The sequence below is a fragment of the Schistocerca americana genome, chromosome X, assembly GCF_021461395.2.
Source record: "Schistocerca americana isolate TAMUIC-IGC-003095 chromosome X, iqSchAmer2.1, whole genome shotgun sequence".
Lineage (NCBI taxonomy): Eukaryota > Metazoa > Arthropoda > Insecta > Orthoptera > Acrididae > Schistocerca > Schistocerca americana.
Window position 1 is genome coordinate 480,742,630 of NC_060130.1, and position 20,028 is coordinate 480,762,657.

The 20,028-nt window shown below is 41.3% G+C and overlaps 1 protein-coding gene across 4 annotated transcripts in view; it reads right to left on the minus strand.

Annotated features, from left to right (window-relative positions):
• Positions 1-20,028, minus strand: part of LOC124555094 — a 246,868-nt gene that overhangs the window by 24,401 nt on the left and 202,439 nt on the right. For all 4 annotated transcript variants that reach the window (XM_047128892.1, XM_047128890.1, XM_047128891.1 and 1 more), the window contains exons 5-6: positions 15,727-15,861; positions 1,920-2,168 (exon numbers count right to left, since the gene is read on the minus strand). In XM_047128892.1, the coding sequence (XP_046984848.1) occupies positions 1,920-2,168; positions 15,727-15,861 (384 nt within the window). The remainder of the gene's footprint in view (positions 1-1,919; positions 2,169-15,726; positions 15,862-20,028) is intronic.

Sequence of the window (20,028 nt, forward strand, 5' to 3'; positions counted from 1 at the left end):
AGACGACACGTCTCCATTCGTCCCTCCATTCACGCCTGTCGCGACACCACTGGAGGCGGGCTGCACGATGTTGGGGCGTGAGCGGAAGACGGCCTAACGGTGTGCGGGACCGTAGCCCAGCTTCATGGAGACGGTTGCGAATGGTCCTCGCCGATACCCCAGGAGCAACAGTGTCCCTAATTTGCTGGGAAGTGGCGGTGCGGTCCCCTACGGCACAGCGTAGGATCCTACGGTCTTGGCGTGCATCCATGCGTCGCTGCGGTCCGGTCCCAGGTCGACGGGCACGTGCACCTTCCGCCGACCACTGGCGACAACATCGATGTACTGTGGAGACCTCACGCCCCACGTGTTGAGCAATTCGGCGGTACGTCCACCCGGCCTCTCGCATGCCCACTATACGCCCTCGCTCAAAGTCCGTCAACTGCACATACGGTTCACGTCCACGCTGTCGCGGCATGCTACCAGTGTTAAAGACTGCGATGGAGCTCCGTATGCCACAGCAAACTGGCTGACACTGACGGCGGCGGTGCACAAATGCTGCGCAGCTAGCGCCATTCGACGGCCAACACCACGGTTCCTGGTGTGTCCGCTGTGCCGTGCGTGTGATCATTGCTTGTACAGCCCTCTCGCAGTGTCCGGAGCAAGTATGGTGGGTCTGACACACCGGTGTCAATGTGTTCTTTTTTCCATTTCCAGGAGTGTATATTGTCAAGGGTTTGCCAGTTCAGATTTTTCAGCATTTCTGGGATACTCTCCCATGAGTCAAACAAACACATGACCATTTCTTCTGCCCTCCTTGGTATGTGTTTGATATCTTCCATTAGACCAACTTGGTTGGTGTCCCACAAACACTTGCAATATTCTCTCCTTTGTAGACAGCATAAACTACAATTCAGTTCACATGATCATCCCATTTTTTATCCTCACAAGTTGTTACAAACAGGTATTTGCGAGTTGACTAATTCTAGATATGACTCACTGATATTGTAATAACACAATAATAGGTTTTTGCATTTTGTGAAGTGCACAATAACAACTTCCTGGATATTTTAAAGAAGTTGCTTGTCTTTGCATCACTTTGAAACCTGACTAGATATTTGTTCAGCTTTTTCAGAGTGTGCTTCATTACAGATAAGACCATAATCTTCAAAAATCTGAGATGATTATTTGTATTTTCTGCCATTTTCTGCAATAACAGACTGTGTAGTATGTTTGGTGAGCATAACATACTGAACATTGAGTGAAATGTAAATTCTTTATACACTGATCATTTTAGGATTTAGTAATGAAATGCCAAAAGTTCAATGTATCTACTAACTGTCAGTGAAAATTTTGCATGTGAAATTACAGCTGAACTTGAAACATTATTGTTGAATATTCAGGATGGTGAAATATGCAGAGATGCAAGCTCAGTACAAATTTTATAATTATCAGGCTTTACTATTTAAATAAGCCATTAAAATTCAGAAACATGCTAATAATTGAAACAGAAAGGAAAGTGGTCCACCAAAAGTTAATAATTCTTCTTCACATCAATAAACATCATCTTTTGCACCAAATGCATGAATGAAATCTGCAGCAACCAATCAGCATGCAAACAGACACCAATGGCTATTAAACCTCACCAGTTCAAGCTGCAGAGAAAGGAGTGACATGTTTAGGTACCTTGAGGACACTCATTAGCCAAAACTGCAAGCACAGTCTACATCCATATGTAACACAAAGTTATTAATTTTGACAACATTTCATAAAAGAAATGTTGAAAGAATGATAAACTTTACACAAAACATCTGAGGATTGCCAAAATGTGAATATATTGTTATGTTACAGTCTACTGATAAATAACACTCAAAATGCATAGAAGCACCTTGGGCTGAATTAAATCATGGGTGCAATGCTGGCACATGCACATGGCTTACCTGAGCTGCAAGTAGACTAGGCACCATATCCTCATTGCAGGAAAGATTCACCAGAAGTTTAAGAGCCTGCAGCTTCATCTGAGGGGGGGCTGAATCCACGAGATTGTAGAGAGTGTGTAACAAAGAATAATACTCATCATGCCAATCTGGAAGAGCTGCTATATTGGTCAGCGTTACTAGTGAACTCATAACAAGTTTTTCACTCTGCCTTTCTCTGAGTACATAACTCAGTAGAATAGGAATCACACCCTGAAAAATAAATAAATAAAAATAAAAAAAAGATGATAAAACAAAAAAGTTTCACTACTAAGGATGAAACACTACAATCTAAACTTAAAGCATCTGTAATAAATAAAATAAAGTGTTAAACAATGGAAACTCCATAGCTTTCAGCCAAAGACTTCTTCAATAAAGGAAACACACACACACACACACACACACACACACACACACACACACACACACACACATATTCACAGAAGCAATCACACTTCACGAACACACGACTGCCATCTCTGGCAACTTGGACCAGAATGCATTCCAGTCCCAGCTGCTGGAGATGCCAGTCATGTGTGTGTGATGTGCACTTGCTTGTGTGAATGTGTGTGTATATATATATATATATATATATATATATATATATATATATATATATGTGTGTGTGTTTTTCCTTTACTGAAGAAGATTTTGGCCGAAAGCTATGAGTAAGTGTCTTGTTGTGCCTGTCTGCAACTCAACGTGTTATCTTTCCAGTGAGTAGCAATCAATGTTTTCCTTAAAACGAAGTGTTAGATATAAAAATATATTAAGGTAAGAAAGGTGGAAGGGGAAGGGAAGAGAAAAATTAAAGGAAAGGAAATGAAAGGCAGGACATATTGGTCATGGAGGAGAATAGCTGATACGAGGTTGACAAGATAATAGTGCATGAGAGGAGCCAAGAGTGGCCAGTAAGAGATATGGTAGGATCAATCAGCAGCAGGTTGAAAATAAAACTGTTAGTGTATTGTTCACAAAATTTGATCAGAGATTTAATAACAACAGCTTTTTCTTTTGTATCTAAAGAGGGAGTTGAACCTATTCACTTCTCACGTTTATGAAAATTATATCTCCAAAAAGACGATGTTATGTGACAACTTAGAAAAACTGTAAGTAATACAAGTAAAAGAGAATAATAAATACTTGACATCAGTATGCAATGCTAAACAGAAATATGTCAAAACTATTGTGCAATATGCTATATACCAATGTACCAGCTTGTGGTGCAAATATGCTAATGAATATGTTTGTCACTTGACATTAGTAAAAGATGAATGTTAATAATATTTCCAGCTGAAAAGGTGTGTGCATTTATAAGGAGTAACAGATCAGATTTAGGCACATCAATTACACACCAAAAGTTGCTCCTTTGTTAGGGGGAAAATCAGAGCAGGAAATAGGGGGAAAATTAAGAATACTGGTAGTGTAGCTTAATAATATACAATTTCCACACATAATCAGACAGAAGCTAGCTTCATACACGTGGTGAGTCACGACCTCACTGTGACAGATGTTTCTCACATGAGCCAACCAACAGCTTCAGCCAAGAGCTGTTTCTACCATCCAAGTGAGAAAATATAGCATCCATTATTATAAATTAAATTCCACCTTTGGAATGCAACAAATGCGACAGAACTTGGTACACCATTTTTTTTTTCTTCCTCTAGGGTGCAAAAACAATTGAGGTCATAAGCACCCATGTCATAACATTAGAATGTTAATAAGAAAAAAAAATTTAAAAGCAACTATATGCTAAGCCCAACTGACAGAATGAAAGAGTGCTAAAAACGAGGACTCCCCCTTGGAGAAAGGTCCACAAAATACACTGTAGAGACAGCAGAGGCCCCTAACCAAAGATTAAATGAAACGATAATGAAATCACGACCCTAAGCTGTTGACAGATGTTGATATACATCAACAGGGACAGTTGAAAATGTGTGCCCTGACCAGGACTTGGACCTGGGATCTCCTGCTTACATGGCAGACACTCTATCCATCTGAGTCACCGAGGGCACAGAGGACAGTGCGGCTGCAGGGACTTATCCCTTGCATGCTCCCCGTGAGACCCATCTTAATGTTCACACACTACATTCGTAGTGCCCCTGCCCTGCCCAAGATTAAATGTCCTTCGCCATATTGGTACAGTGGAAAAAACGTAAAATATGATCGACAGCCTGTGCATTGTTCGCTAAAACAGCCAATAACTCAGATGGCAAACATACACTGAAATGAAAGCAGTTAAAAAAAGGGCATTGGGTCAGGAAATGGTGAACCGTCAAAGATTGATGACAATGAGTACAAAGTAGTGGGGGATCACCATTTAACAAATGGTGATGGCTAAAAAGGCAGTGCCCAATATGCAGCCTACCTAAAATAATGATTTCATGATGAAAGGGCCAAAAGGAGATTGGCCAAGCCATCAGGAGAGGTTTAGTTCCCCAGGGCTTGTTCCTGCGAAGAGAAGACCAGTGGTGATGCCAAACTGTCACCATCTGTCAACATACAGTAACATGGAGATAGCCCGAAGGAATGGAAGAGCTAGCAGGCTGATGTGGTAGGACAGCGGCTTTGGCAGCTGTGTAAGCAGCCATATTTACCTTCAGTCCGATGCGACCAGGAGCTCACATCAACATCATGGTGTCTCTCTCAACAGTGAACAAGTGGCAACTTTCTTGGCATCACTGCTCTATGGGATGATTCTGAAGGCCACTGAGAGAATCGGAGCATATGACAGATTAAAAAGCCTGTGTCACCAGATGTACTGGGTGGCCTGATAGATGGCAAAGAGCTCTACTGTAAAAATCGGGCAGTGTTCTAGAAGCTGATACCAAAAATAGTCACTGCCAATGACGAAGACACAACCAACACAATGGTCAGTTTTGAAGCCATCAGCATACACTAAGTTGCTATCGCTAAGCTGCATGTGAAACATACGGTGACAGATCAAATACAGAGTAGTGTCCCTGGGAAGCAAATGAAGTCCAAGATACATACCAATGAACAAACAAAACATCCATTGTCTAGTTTTGAACAGACAAGGGATTGGTATAAATGAAGGAAGGTGGTCCAATCCGCTCCCTTGTAAGTACTGCTTAGACACTGAGGGACCGGGTACAGTGTGCAATCAGTTAAGACATGGGAGGACCAACAAAGTTTCAAGGACCAAGGAAGTTCAAGCATGAACCCCAGGAATCTCGTAATTTCAGCAAATGGAAGAGCAATGGGCTCGACATGTATAGACACTGGAAGAAACCCATTGCACCACCAGAAATTCATACAAATGGTTTTGTCATTGGAAAAGCAAAAGCCATTGTCAATGCTCAGGTAAAGACAATAGAGATATTGCTTAAGACACCACTCAAGGAGACAAGTCTGTGGAGATGCCTGGTACAGGCCACAATACGGTTAATGGCTATATTAAAGAAGATAAGCAGGAGTCCTAGGCTTTCTCCAAATAAAAAAACACGACCACAGTCTGGTATTTCTGCAGAAAACCATCAACATGGGTTGACAAAGCGATGAGATTGTCAACTGCAGAATGGTGTGCACAAAATCCACATTGTGCAGTGGTTAGTAGATTGTGAGACTCTTGCCACCATACCAGTCTGCGATGAATCATATGTTCCATCGCCTTGTAAACAGAGCTGGTGAGGGAAATGGGGTAGTAGCTAGAAGGAGGGTGTTTGTCCTTACCAGGCTTGAGTATGTGTATGACAGTGGCTTCATGCTGGCATCTGGGAAATGCACCATCTGCCCAAATGCAACTGTATGTATGAAGGAGAAAGTGCTTACCCACAAGAGAGAGGTGCTGCAACATCTGAATGTGAACATCGTCTGGCCCTGGGGTGGAAGATTGGGATGAGGTGAGAGCATAGCCAAGCTCCCTCACAGTATTACAGTAAAAGCACCATCGTAGCATTCATGATTCTGAAAGGGGAAGAATATCACCTCAACCTCCTCCATTCGTTTTGCAGGGAGGAAGGTGGGGCAATAATGGGTAGAGCTCAAAAACTCCACAAAACAGCAGCCCACGGGTTCACAATGACATTATCTGGTACAGTCCGGACAGAAATGAGAGAATAAACCTTGGTCCCAGAGAGCTGATGGAGGTTGACCCACATGTCGGAAGAAGGAGTGGAACTGTTAACAGAACAAGTAAAGGAAATTCAGCTAGCTTTTTTGCTATCTTGAAGAATGTGACGATACTGTGTATGCAACTGTTTACAGCAAATACAGTTTGCCATCATGAGGTGATGGTTAGAAGTGGGAGTGCAAGTCTCTACTGCGAATCATATCACCACATGCCTCAGTCCACCAGAAGGCCAGAAAACAGTGCAGTAAAGAAGGATTGCGAGGTATGGAACATTCTGCAGTTGTATGGAAACGTTCATAACATACTCTACCTGGTTGTCACAACTGAGGATTTGTTGTTTGCTGAAGGTCATCACGGAGGAGTAAAGCCTCCAGTTGGCCTTGACCTGGCAATTGGGTTTACATGTAGATGGGGTAGGAGTCAGTAAACAGATAGTGCACAGGAAACGGTCACTCGAGTATGTGTCAGAGACAACAGACAAGTGCAGAATGAGAGGTCCAGCCGGCCGAAGTGGCCGTGCGGTTAAAGGCACTGCAGTCTGGAACCGCAAGACCGCTACGGTCGCAGGTTCGAATCCTGCCTCGGGCATGGATGTTTGTGATGTCCTTAGGTTAGTTAGGTTTAACTAGTTCTAAGTTCTAGGGGACTAATGACCTCAGCAGTTGAGTCCCATAGTGCTCAGAGCCATTTGAACCGTTTTGAATGAGAGGTCCAAATAGAAATAGGTGTGCATGGAGTCTGAAAGGAATGTGGGTGCTTCAGTGTTGAGACAGATGAGGTGGAGTTGTTCAAGAAGGTCAGCCAAGAGGGAGCCTCTCTGACATATTCTCGAAGAGCCCCAGAGATAGTGGTGGGCATTTAAGTCACCAATCAGCAAAAACGGGTGAGAGAGCTGACCAATAGGCTCGAGTAAATCTGTTCTGGTGACAGTAAATGATGAAGGGTTACAAATAGAAAAGGTGAAATGAGGAAGAGAAATGCGAACTTACAGTTTGCAGCTGGGTGTTCAACGAGAATATTTGGTTATGGTTGTCAACCAGAATGAGCAGCATGCCTTCCCCAAGACATGGAATGCTGTCCTCAGGGGGAAGGCCAAACTGTACCAGAAGGAAATATGAGAGGTCAAAGTGGTTGTGAGGATGCAATTACATTTCTTGGAGGCCAAAAACAACTGGATGCTGCGATTCCAAGAGCAGCTGTAATTCCTCCTTGTTGGATCTAATGCCATGAACATTCCATTGGAAAAGGGTCACGATGGGGAATGAGTAGGATGGAACAAACTAAGGGCAGTCACCTCGGCAGCTGCTGGGTGCCAGCCTTCAACGACTCACTACTACAGGTTGCTGGGGCTAGAGAATCCTGTACCATGAAATCTACATAGGTATCAGCATTCTCCCTTGGTCAGTATGTGGACTCTAGGGCAGAAAAACCATAGGCAGTGCACACCAGCTAAATGGAGGCCAGCTGGGTGAGGGTATAACATGGCAATACTGTTTAAGAGGACCTCCAAGATGGAGAAGGAGAAGACTATTTGCCTTTATTCGATTATTAGAGCCTTTACGATTGGCAGACGAAGACCCAAATGTTTGTTGGCTGGAGGGACGTAAAACATCTTTGTGGGAGTGTTCCTTTTGTTCTTTCTGGCCTGCTGGTTGTGTAGAAGGTGATTTCGCAGCAGGGGGAGGAGAAGGAGACTGGTATGCTACCGTGATAATGGGCGATTTCAAACCTGCAACTCTGAAATGGAGGTCACAAGTCTGCACAGCCATGTCATTCGTGAAGCGAGGAATAGCAAAAATGGCACTATAATAGCCAGATGGTAAAATGCAAGGCTTGCAAGCAACAGGGTAAGGTACTTTTTCGCTCACCCAGATTTCCTGAACAGCTTACTCATCAAGACACAGGACACTCATGGGATGAAGTGGCATGGTCATCATTACAATTGATACAGTGGGGAGGAGGAGGAGGAGGCCGGCAATAGCCCTCATGAGCATCTCTACCACAAATAACATATTTGGCTGTGTTCTGACAGGACATGCAAATGTGGTTATGAAGTTGACACTCGGATTTGGAATGTATGGTCAGACTGTGATGACTTTACGTCCTGCCTTAATCTTTGATAGAAGCACTACTCAATCAAATGTGAGAAAAAGAGAGCATGCAGGCACTAAGTTTGCATCAATCTTTTTCACTACCCAATGTACTGCACCGATGTCATTATCAGAGAGGTAATGCTGGATTTCTCCCTCCATCACACCACCACGCAACACAAAGAATTTGGCATATGGATATTTGTGCAGGGGTGAAACTGTAAACAGTAGGTGGGCTTGAAAATCACAGTCGGTCTCCAGAAGCAAAGTCCCATTATGTAAGCGAGAGCAGGATATTACAAGGCCTCCAATTTCATCACCACTTTTCTGAATAACAGACAGATTCACTGTAGCAAAAGACTCACCTCCTTTGGTATGTGACACCAGGAGGAACTGAGGTGCAGCTGGGGGAGTCACTGAATCTTTAGCCTTATTCCATTTACGTCTATTGGACATGAACTGAGATGAAGATGATTGGATCATTGCGATAAAATCTCTTATGACTGCCAGTGTCTCCGATTGCACACTCATTTCAACTGGGGGCCCCTCAGAGGGGAGCTCACATGCCTTAAGCGATGGTTCACACCTCATGTCACACCTCCCGAACTCCACACGGTGGGACCAACTGACAATTGGGAGGTAACAGCTCATGCAGTCACCCCTCCCTGGGCCTGGCCTTTATCAGGAGGTATGTGTGAACCCTACTTGTCGACCTGGGGCTGGGAATTACGTGTTACCCAGTCACCTATTATGCATAAAACATGTGGGTCGGCCTTCAGGACTGCACAGGGAGAAAGAAGAAACAAAGAGACACCTCAAATGCCAAAGCAGAGGAAGGGGAAGAGATGGAGAACAAAGGAAGGAGGAAAAAACAGTAGATGAAGGACTGTTCCAAAACTGGGCTACCGAAATTTCAGAACACATTCCTGAATGTACCAAAGACATGTTCCCTAAGGGAGGGGAAAAAGAATAGCATGAGGATAGACATGCAGCATGGAAAGGGAAGAGGTGCTGCAGTGGCTGGGGCCCCATGGTAGCCAAGCACAAACACACCAATGAGTGGGGGGGGGGGGGGGGGGGGGACATTTTGTACTGTCAATGGCTAACAATTGTGGTAATTTTGGCCTCATATCTACAGTAATCTTGACGATATGCAAAATCGCACAAACACAGAATTTGGAACTTCCCTGACTAAGTAATTTGCTGACAAGTTTGTAAGTATTAGCTAAAAGTCAATGAAGATGTTTGATTATATATCTAGCTTTTCAGCATCAGAACAAAATTATTTTCTGTAAAGCACTTATTTTTACATAATAATTTTTTATTTTTATTTGCACTATGATTTATGCTATATAATGCCAATGTCATTTGTTTTATTGGTTAAGTGAATGAGGGAATAAATGTGGTATATGTGATGTATGAATCTTTGCAATTATAAGTAATAAAGAATATACAAGCATAGGAACCTGAATGCTAGTTGCTTTTGTGAGTGTGAAACAGCCAGTTTACGATATGCTGGCATCATAATACCTATGCAGCCTTTCAGATAAGTGATGAAAAGTTTAATTTAGTTTTATTTGTTTTTCTGGAACTTATCAGATAATCTTGTTAAAGTTACTTCAGAATGGAAGTGTTTTGGCTGAAAACATGGGATTGTACAGATCTAAATTGAATGCTGATTGGCTACATTGGGACTCAGACAATCAGAAGCATGATTTTTTCACACATTAGGTCTGTGAGTGGGATTGGGATCTGGGTCTTCAGAATTTAGGGAGCTTATTTATTGTGACAGTAGGGGAGGTTTCACTGAGCTCTATAAAATGCATTAGTCCTGACTAATTGCCAAAATTATAAGACTGCTACATCTACGATTATGGCCACGTACAACCTTAATGACAATTATGCAAATTCTGGAGGTTTTCAGTTGCATGATACAAAGATATACAGTGTGAAAGGGCACAAATTATGCTACAGAACTGATGTATCAAGTGCCTCACAAGCCGATAACTGAAGCAAAATACGTGCATTTTCTCAACAATATCTGCTGACGCGTGGCACACATGACGGTCATCATATTTGGTATCTTTTATAGAAACAGCTTATTTTACAACTATATATCTTGAATATGTTTGTCCAATATTAATGAGATTTTAATAGGTTTTCAGGCACATATATTGGTAGTGTAAATCTCAAGTTACAGAATTTTTCAATCACAAGTAAAAAGAGTTCTTATAATTTTCTAACCTAACTATTTCTCAGTCCATAACAAACTTATAACAGGAAGCTTGGCTTAGTTCTGAAGTTCTTTTTCATGTTTATCAAAAACCGCAACCAATGTGACCACAAAGTGTGATACACAATTTATGATGAGTGTTATTGCAGAGTGGTTCTATGCTTGCTGGAATGTGAGATCGGCTGACAGTGGCTGTAGCTTGCAGTGGTCATTGGGTGTGTCAGATGCCTGCCGATGAGATGCACAACATGTTTGCCACCGTTAGCTGAAAGGACAGGCAGGACGCATGTCCCAGCAGCTATGAACGGGTTAAAAAGGCTTCTTAATGATTTTGTTGCATGTGAGGAAGTTGCATTGCAATCTGTATATGGCACAGACTTGGTGGAGTAAATGTGTACTTAAAAAGTGAAAATATATGAGTTCTCATTCAGTGGCTTTCACTCAATGGATAGTTTCGTTAGAGCCAGAAGTTGAAAACATTTTTGCACCGTGCTGACATGTGCAGTGTGACTAGTTTTTATTATAGCTTTTCTAATCAAGAATATCTGCAGAAAAATTCATCAAGAGATGAATGAGAACATTTGCATCGCTGCAATGAAATTTGGATTGTGTTATATCAATGACAGATACCCTACCCATTTCAGCTCAGAACATGGCTCATTCTTGACCATTGATCTTATAATTTGCTTGCCCAACTCAGTCACCATATTGCAAGGGGTGCATATAAACTATTTAACAGTGACCACACTCTGCTGCTTTTGTCATTCTCAGTCTGCCCCACACCACACAAACTGACTCACCAGGCTTTCAAGGAAAGCAAACTAATAGACCTACACTTTAAATGTCAGTTTTGCTGTTTCCACAACCTGGACCTACTGATAATGTTCTTCCAGATGCCACTGCAGCAACTAGCAATGCCACTTATGTAGTGAAATCATTCTTCAAGAGTCCATGTATATTCAGAGTCTTTAGCTTAATGGCTGTATTTCTACTAATTCAGCTTTCATGGAACATTTTGTGGTCCACTCTATTCGTATCAGTTACCACCTCTTATTCTCCCACTTCACAGGCATGGACACTATTCTGAGCCATGTAACAAACTATTTACAGAATAGGGACTGCTTTGTGTCCTTGATTAATCACGTAACACGGCCCATACTCTGACCAGATCCATAATTAAGTGATCCAACACCTGCATGAGGGTCAGAAAAATTACCTTAATAGTTTTTAATTGTGTCCGGTTCAGAGATGAATTCCCATAAGCCAGGAATAGATCCAACTTCCACTGATAGTTTCTGACCAATCAGCCTTATTGGTCTGCTACGTAAATTACTCGAGATGATGTTGGCCCATTAACTGTGCTGGGTCCTCCAGCCACATGGCCTTTTATTGACCTACCAGTGTGATTTCTGAGAGGTCTGGTCACAACCAACTACCTGTTCAGTTTAGAAATGGCAAAATGACTTGCCTTTACTAAATGTCACAATCTTTTTGCAGTTTTTTTTCCCAACATATATTAAGCATTTGACACTGTTTGACATCATCACATACTGATCTCACTCCATGGCAGGATCATTCAAGGTTAACACAACTCAGCTCCTGAAAGTTTTGGGAGAATGATGTACCTGAGAAATCTGTTCTCAGTGTCACCCTTTTCTATATAGCTGTTAATGGACTCTGCAGAACTGATGGTTACTCCTGCCATCTGTAGGTCAATTCCATGAAGCCATACAAAGGGTTACACACTTTTCTCATCATATAATGATTCACTTGGGTCCAGAACTTTTCCTAGGAATCCAGCGTTTCAAAGCACCTGTACCATCACTCATTCTGGGCTTACTCTTTGATGATAAACTGCCATGGATGCCGGACATCCATCAGCTCAAATGAAGTTGCATCTGGAAACAGAATGCACTCGGATTCCTCAGTCATACCTCTGGGGGTGTGGATTGTTCCACTCTATTACATTTCTACAGCGCTCTAGTTTTATCACGGTGTGACAACCCAGATGCCAAGTATGTGGTTAAGTGGTACCATCAGACTACTAGATCCAGCTCAAAATTTTCGCTCATCCCTTCCTGGTGTGTACTTGACTGCAGATTTGGCTATATCCATCCAATGGACATAAAACTTCCATTTCCCTCTTTATCCGTCAACACACTTTTCTCAATGTTATGTTTAAGTACCAAGGCACCAAAGTCATTTATATCAATGGCTCTCAAAATACAAGGACAGAATACACTTTTGTATATAATAATGGCCACAAACCGCACTCTCTGCCGAAAGCTTGTATTATCTTCACAGTGGACTGTTGGCTATTGTCAGAGCCCTCTGTTTTATCATGAAGAAAGACCCCAACCAATTTCTGATATACTCTGACTTTATAACTAGTCTGCAGGCAATTAGTCAATACAACCTCACCACTGATGTTGTCCACTATCCATGATCTCAGCCACACTGGCCTCTTAACTGTCTTTCTTTGGACCCCAAATGATATCAGGATCCCTGAGAATGAGATAATTGATTGTCTACCCAGGGAATCAACTGAATCTGATAGTGAGGTTACTACACCCTGACCCATGAATACATCTGGAGCAAGCAGTCTATTAAAGCTGGAATAGGGAATTGCTGTGAGCACTAACTCTAATTTGTGTATGTTTATTCTGCCATGTTTTCAAAAGATTCAATTGCATTATTACAGATACATCTGAATAGATGATCAATCATTGTGTGATAGAGAAAGTAACTCTGAAATGGCAAATACTTGGCAATAACAATTTACTGTACAATCCTAAGAGAATGTAATCATCTGAACATGTAGTGTAGTGCCTCTCAAGTGCTTACCGAAGACCAAATCAATGTAAGGACATATATATATTTTGTTGTCACATAAGTATCCTTCTATACACAAAAACTATGTGCTGACCCCCATCAAAGATTTTTCCGAGTTTGTTTCTCACTTGCAACCATCAGGAACAAGCAGGAAACATACTATTTTCATTTTGTGGTAAGCTAATGACATGTTGTTGAACAAAAAATTGTTCTATAGAGGCAGAAGACTAAATTTTCATGTCTTTCATTTATTAATATGGCATTTGTGAAACCATCTTACAGAAAAGTGATTACTTGCTATCAGAAAGTTTATTATACAATTAAGGGAAATGTTACTGAGCAGTCATAGAGTACTGAGGTGGTGAAATTACACTATTAGGATCACCTGTTTTGTTTAACTATAACACAGATGAACACACACACATCTGTAATGACCAGCAAGGAATAGAACAGTAATTCAAAACTTTACCTTTGAGACTGAATCAGGTAGAAAAACTGCACTCATGTGAACCATTTAGGAAACCGACTATGAAACATTAACTCAAAAGAATCAACACAACTTCCGATTTTTTATAAGTAATGAACAGTGCACAGTGCAACAATTTAGTGTTGGTCAGGCCTTTCCACAGACAGTAAATATCTCTTCTGAATAAGAGATACCTGCTTTTGTGAATTAAGAAATCACCTACGGTAAGTTCTGCTTTCACTAGTGCTGAGGAGTACAATAAAACAGGATCGGTAAAACCTAGTGCACAATGGAAAAACTTGCAATATACCTTGTAAAATATTTTGATGCAACCCATCATGAACTGAAAGCAGAGTCATGAACTCAAAACTCTATTCCATTAATGAAGTGACATTGCATTGGTACATCAGACAGAGTGACAGCTCGCACCACATGGGTCCAGCACAACTGACCATGACCATTACTTGAAGGTGGGACTCAGCCAACCAGAGCACATCAGATAGTACATGCCACTGTCTGGCCCGCCCCCTGTCCAACTAATGAAGCATGCTCAGTGAAGAAATCTTTGCATAAAACTATCAGTACAACTGCTGTTTGATTTTCTGGTATTAACCCTACTGGGAAAGGATCATTTTTGGTTCAATTGTTATTTGTGACAAAGATCACCTGAGTATAAGACATGTTACAAGAATAAAACTTTCAAAAACAACATTGGTGCCTTTACATATATTCACCAATGTTAACGTAGTATTTGGTGCTACTACCTGCCCACTAAATAAATCTCTTTACCCGCCGTTTCTGGATTACTCAGTGCTGTCTGTCGCTCTAGTACTACACTGTCCCTGGAAATTTATTTAATGGCAATAGTCACTACTTTTTTTACCAACTGAGTGAATTTATTGATTCTTGGGTTCACAATTGCATAATGGTATGACTGTTATTCATTCCATTGATTTCAATATTTTCCATCCTGGCTATGAGCTGTTATGAAACGCTCATATCAGAACACAAATGCCATGGAACACAAACTGATTTTGGCCAAGCTTCTGACTATGTACACTACTGCTCCCTATACTTCCATGGCAACACTGACAATTTTGTCTACTCTTCATGGAATGTTAACTGTATCACATCCAGTTCTTGAGTTATGACCATGAATCGACCTTGTTAACTGGTAGTTACTTAGGTTTCATCTAGCAAAGACAAGGCCACTACAAGTTTACACACTAGTCATTATATCTGGTCATTTGAAAAAGGCCTGCAATGCACCTGATGGATTTTTTTATGTCATTTAAACATTAATTTTGAGCTTAATTCTGGCAGGAGTGGAAAAATGTGAAATATTGGCATGTAATAGGATTTATTTGTCGACACTGCTCCTCAGCTTGTACAGCAGACAGATCCAGCTCATACAATACACAGATCACACATGATAGTCTGTCACAATTTTTTTTTGTGTGTATCCCAGCTGCATTTGTCAAAGTCTAACAATCTGGTTTAGTATCATGACTGGGAGAATTCAGATTAAATATAATGGCTTCATAACAGTGTACAGGTATAAAGCTGATATTCCGTGTTCAATGGGAACAATATTTCAGTTAGCAGCCCTATTTCCATTATCTGGTGCATGCCTCATGATGGCTACGGTTTGCTCATCAAAATATTTGCTTCCTGGCATCAGGTGCTGGCAATACAGTCATGGACAGTTCTGTCATCCAATATAATGGGAGAAGTTAAAGAATCACATAATGTCTTCAGTTTTATGGACATTTTTCTGCAGTAAAAGTGCCGAAGCGAAGTGTTGCGTATCTCCATTGCTAACACGAAACTGTGTCACATATTTTCAAGATTGGTACAAGATGTGATGAGTGTTGTCATTTGCATATAAGCGCTGTGGCACAGGGTACAACTTTGGGTAAATCATCTATGCAAATAATGAACAAGAATAGATCTCTACGGCAACATGACATAACATAATCCTTGCATTTTTGTTAACTTTAACATAAAAAGCATGCTACAACATATCATCAAACACATGCTCCACAAGGTGACAGTACTTTCAATTCCTTCTGATTTTCTTGGTTCAAAGCAAGATTCCCTAGAGCTTTAATGGCTGCTAGCTTGACTGCAAGTCTGGGATGAGTAAGGAGATTCTGAAGTCTGAAGAGGCAACCAGCTTCCCTCAGAGTATCCTGAAAAATAAATAAATATTTCAATGGCTAAAAACGTATTATAACACTTGAAATTTAAGACTAATAAGCAATCAAGTACGTATAAATTCTTCAGAGGTGGAGAGGAATACTCCAATTAAAAATTGATGCACTTCCGAAAATGAAAGCTATCAAACAACAAAACCACAAAAGTGATTTAAATCTACACAACATTATATTTCTGTAATACATTACTACAACCTGGTTTGTTGCAAGTTGAAAAGAAAGTTTCTGAGGCACTGGTCTCTACACATTATATATGGGCAGCTTAAAGTCACAATTATAATAGCAAATAACAAATGCCCATTCTTCCATAATATTTCAGTTCTGTCATACAAATACCCAGTTATACTGTACATAAATAAGCTGCTTGTATTACAATTTTAAAGTAGACTTCACCATCATATTCTGGATTGGTACAGTTGACACACTGTTTATACCAGGAAACACTGTGAAAAATGCATGTTCTACACGAGCTGCAGAAAGTAATTCTACAAGGATAGCACATCATTTCAAGAATAAATGGAAATCTTTCACATTTTTTGATAATTCATACTGCAAAGAGACAGTCAAAAACTTCAGGGGCACTGGTCAATATTATTAGTTTCTTCATGTTTCGAGAGTGCTCCTGCTATCCAACTGCATACTGAATTGACGAATAACAGGCCCAATGTTTAATATGTTCTTTACTTCACTCCATGATCAGTTTCAGCTTCCGATCATGCTTCATCATAGCACAGTATCTACTAAAAATGGCTTAAAATATACACTGCCTCACAAAAAAAGTGAGCGCCTAGAAGGAGAAGGAAATGAAATAAAACTTCATGGATTGAGAGTGTATGTAATGCTATTTCAGTGATCACAAATTCAAGTCAAATTTACAAAGAACTTTGGCAGTATGAGCTCACATATCAGTATTACATAGCCCTCTTTCTAACATGGATAGGTGCACTGATTTGATTAGAGAGGGTGTCAAAGCCTCTGCACCATCTCCTGATTTGCCAAGCTGGCCCATAAATGTTTTAACTGGTTCTTGATACCCCAGATACTGGCATTGGTACAAAGTGGTGAGTTGGACCCTCACATGTGCTGTGGAAGACAGATCCAGGAATCTTTCTGGCCATGAGAGTACCTTGTCATCATTCAGATAGTTCACAGACACACTTGCTATGTGTCGTTGAACATCTCACTGTTGAAAAATGGCACCACAATACTGTCACATGAGAGGTAACTCAAGATGTGCATGACAAACTGTTGTGCTGCCAGAGTTCCCTCAATCACTATCAGCCATGACTCGAAGTCATAGCTGATGGCTCCCCAGAGTATGACACAAGGAGTAACAACACTGTACCTTTTAAAAACATTGACTGAATGCATCTGTTTACTTGAAGGTTTTCTTTAAGTTTTGGAAGCAGATGAAAATTGGATGGGGCCAAGTTGGGACTGTATAGAGGACAACTGGTATCAGTGAATCCGAGGCATCTTATTGTTACAGATGTTGCGATACTAGTGTGTGGTCTGGCATTATTATGCTGAAGGACAGGGTGCACTGTGTGTGGGCTAACTCTTTGAAATCACACTTTCAGTTTTCTGAGGGTTTCGCTGTACACCAACAGTAACGTTACACTCTGCTATGTTACACACTACAATTTGGAGGCCTCTAGTGGCAGAGGCTTGAAACTTTGGTCAGCAAAGCAGGAACTCTGACAGAGTAATATGCATGTCATGTAATACCTCAGATGATATTGAGAACAGAATAAAAACATTGGAGGTATTACTTTTCAGCACACCCTTGTAAATTGAAAGAACAAAATGTTTGTTCTTGACACATTCCTTCCGAAGAAAAATATAAAAATTGACTTGGCACTGACTAAAATATTTACCCCTTTTAAAGAGATAAATAAATGACAACTGACTGAAGAGGAAGTGTCTGTCCTTCAAAAAGGAGGGAATTTTGCTATCATATCGAGAACTATACCTATGTAAGACATCATTGCTAATACCACAGTGGCCATTTGGACCCTTCCTTGTGAAAGAGCAGAGGAAATATGCACTGAAACAGCCATGATACTGCTCCAAGCAAAACCACCAGCTCGGAACCTGAAGAAAGAAGAGGTACACGCTGTTAAGACCCTTAATAATGACAAGAATACATTGGTACTGCATGCCAATAAGGAAAATGTGACCGTCGTAATGAAGACCGAAGATTATGAGCAGAAGATCTGAGACCTAATAGATTCAATGATGTCCCGAAAACTAAGCACAGATCTGACACAGATTATCACACAAAATACACCTCGGTTAATCAAGGTGTCTTCTCTGTCGGCGGACGTACTGAGGAACCTGCGCAACACAGAAGTGCTAGCGCCTGACCTGTATGGATCACCTAAGATCCATAAGAATAACATTCCACTAAGATCAATTGTTAGTGCTCCTGGCTCACTGATGTATAAACTGGCAAAACACTTGGCATCTGTGCTCCAGCTGCATATGGGGAAGGCTGACACATACGTAAAGGACTCAGGACATTTAATTGAGACGCTGAAGAAACTAAAACTAGCTTACGAAAGTGCCACTCAGTGACTCTCTGGAGCACATCGCTTCCATTTTCCCCACAAGACATAACAAAGCTCTTTCATACATGTCTCATCATGAGCTATTTCACTTGGAGTGGCAGCTTCTACGAACAGCTAGAAGAAGTCGACATGGGTAGTCCTCTTAGCCCAGTAGTGGCCAACTTCTTCACAGAACATTTCAAAGCTCAGGCACTGTAACCTTGTAACCCTAATGTGTGGAACAGATACGTTGATGCTACCTTCGTCGTGTGGAGCCATGATAATGAACAGCTCGGTGACTTCCTAAGACACTCCAACAGGCTCCATGCCAACATAAAATTTACCATGGAAGTAGAAAAGGACAAAAAACTACCATTTCTCGACATGCTGGTCACAAGGGATGGTGAAAGTCTGGGACACAGCGTGTATCGAAAACCAACACACACAGGCCAATTGCTGCACAAACTTTCAAATCACCACTGGAGCCAGAAAAGAGGCATGATTAATATGATTGTAACGTGAGCAAGATGAATATGTGAGCCGCAGCACCTCAGACATGAAATACAGCACTTGGAAAGTGTTCACAGGAGCAATGGGTACTCCATAAGTTATATTAGGAGTATGACAGAGCCAAAAACTCGGCAAAGTGACAAATCAGAAAAGGAAATGTCGGGTATGGCCTTTCTGCCTTACATTCCCAGAGTGACGGACAGAATCAACCGCATATTGCATGAACATGGTGTAAAGACAATTATCAAACCAACAAAGTAGATCAAAGAGTGTCTTAGATCAACAAAGGAGGAAAGGGACCCACATGTAATGGCCGGAATATCCGGCATACCCTGCATGTGTGGAGAAGTTTATGTTGGAATGACTAGGCGATCAATCAACACCACGATTGCAGAACATAAGTGACATTGCAGGTTGGGGCAGGTGGAGAAATTGGCTGTTGCAGAGCAAGCGCTGTGTGAGATGCACCATGTACTAAAATTCACCAACATGGAAGCTCTGGCTGTAGAGCACACTTGTTCATAGAAAACATATAAATACATAAACACAAGAATAGGTTCAACATGAAAGAAGAAAGCCTCAGGGTAAATGGATCCTCGCTTCCTGTGCTGCAGTGAACAAACGTTACAGGTAGCAACATAACGGCACTGGAAATGACCATGGAGAAGCCCTTAGACGTTGGCGCACCAGGTACATATAGTTTGTGGTTGCGAGCTCAGCTTCAGCCCACCACCTGCAATGGAGGGTGAAACTTTGACAATGCCAGCAACTTGTGATGGCAAAATGTCAGAAACTTCATCAGACGAATGCCGGCCTAAGAATCTGAGACAGAAAGGAAGTCATAGTGGAAGTCAGAGAGAAGATTGTAAATGGTTAGCACCAATGGGTGTTGAGGGCAGTACAGCAAGTTTTAGGTTGTAGAACGCTCAAGGAGTCAGTACAAATTAAGAAAGAATTATGTAAACAGGCCATGATGTGTCAAAGAGAATGTTTGATGACTACCAGTTGTGCTGTGAAAATACTGTATTCATTCAAAGGAAGTGCTGTTCACTGCCCCAAATGTACATGAATGCACAACCCACAC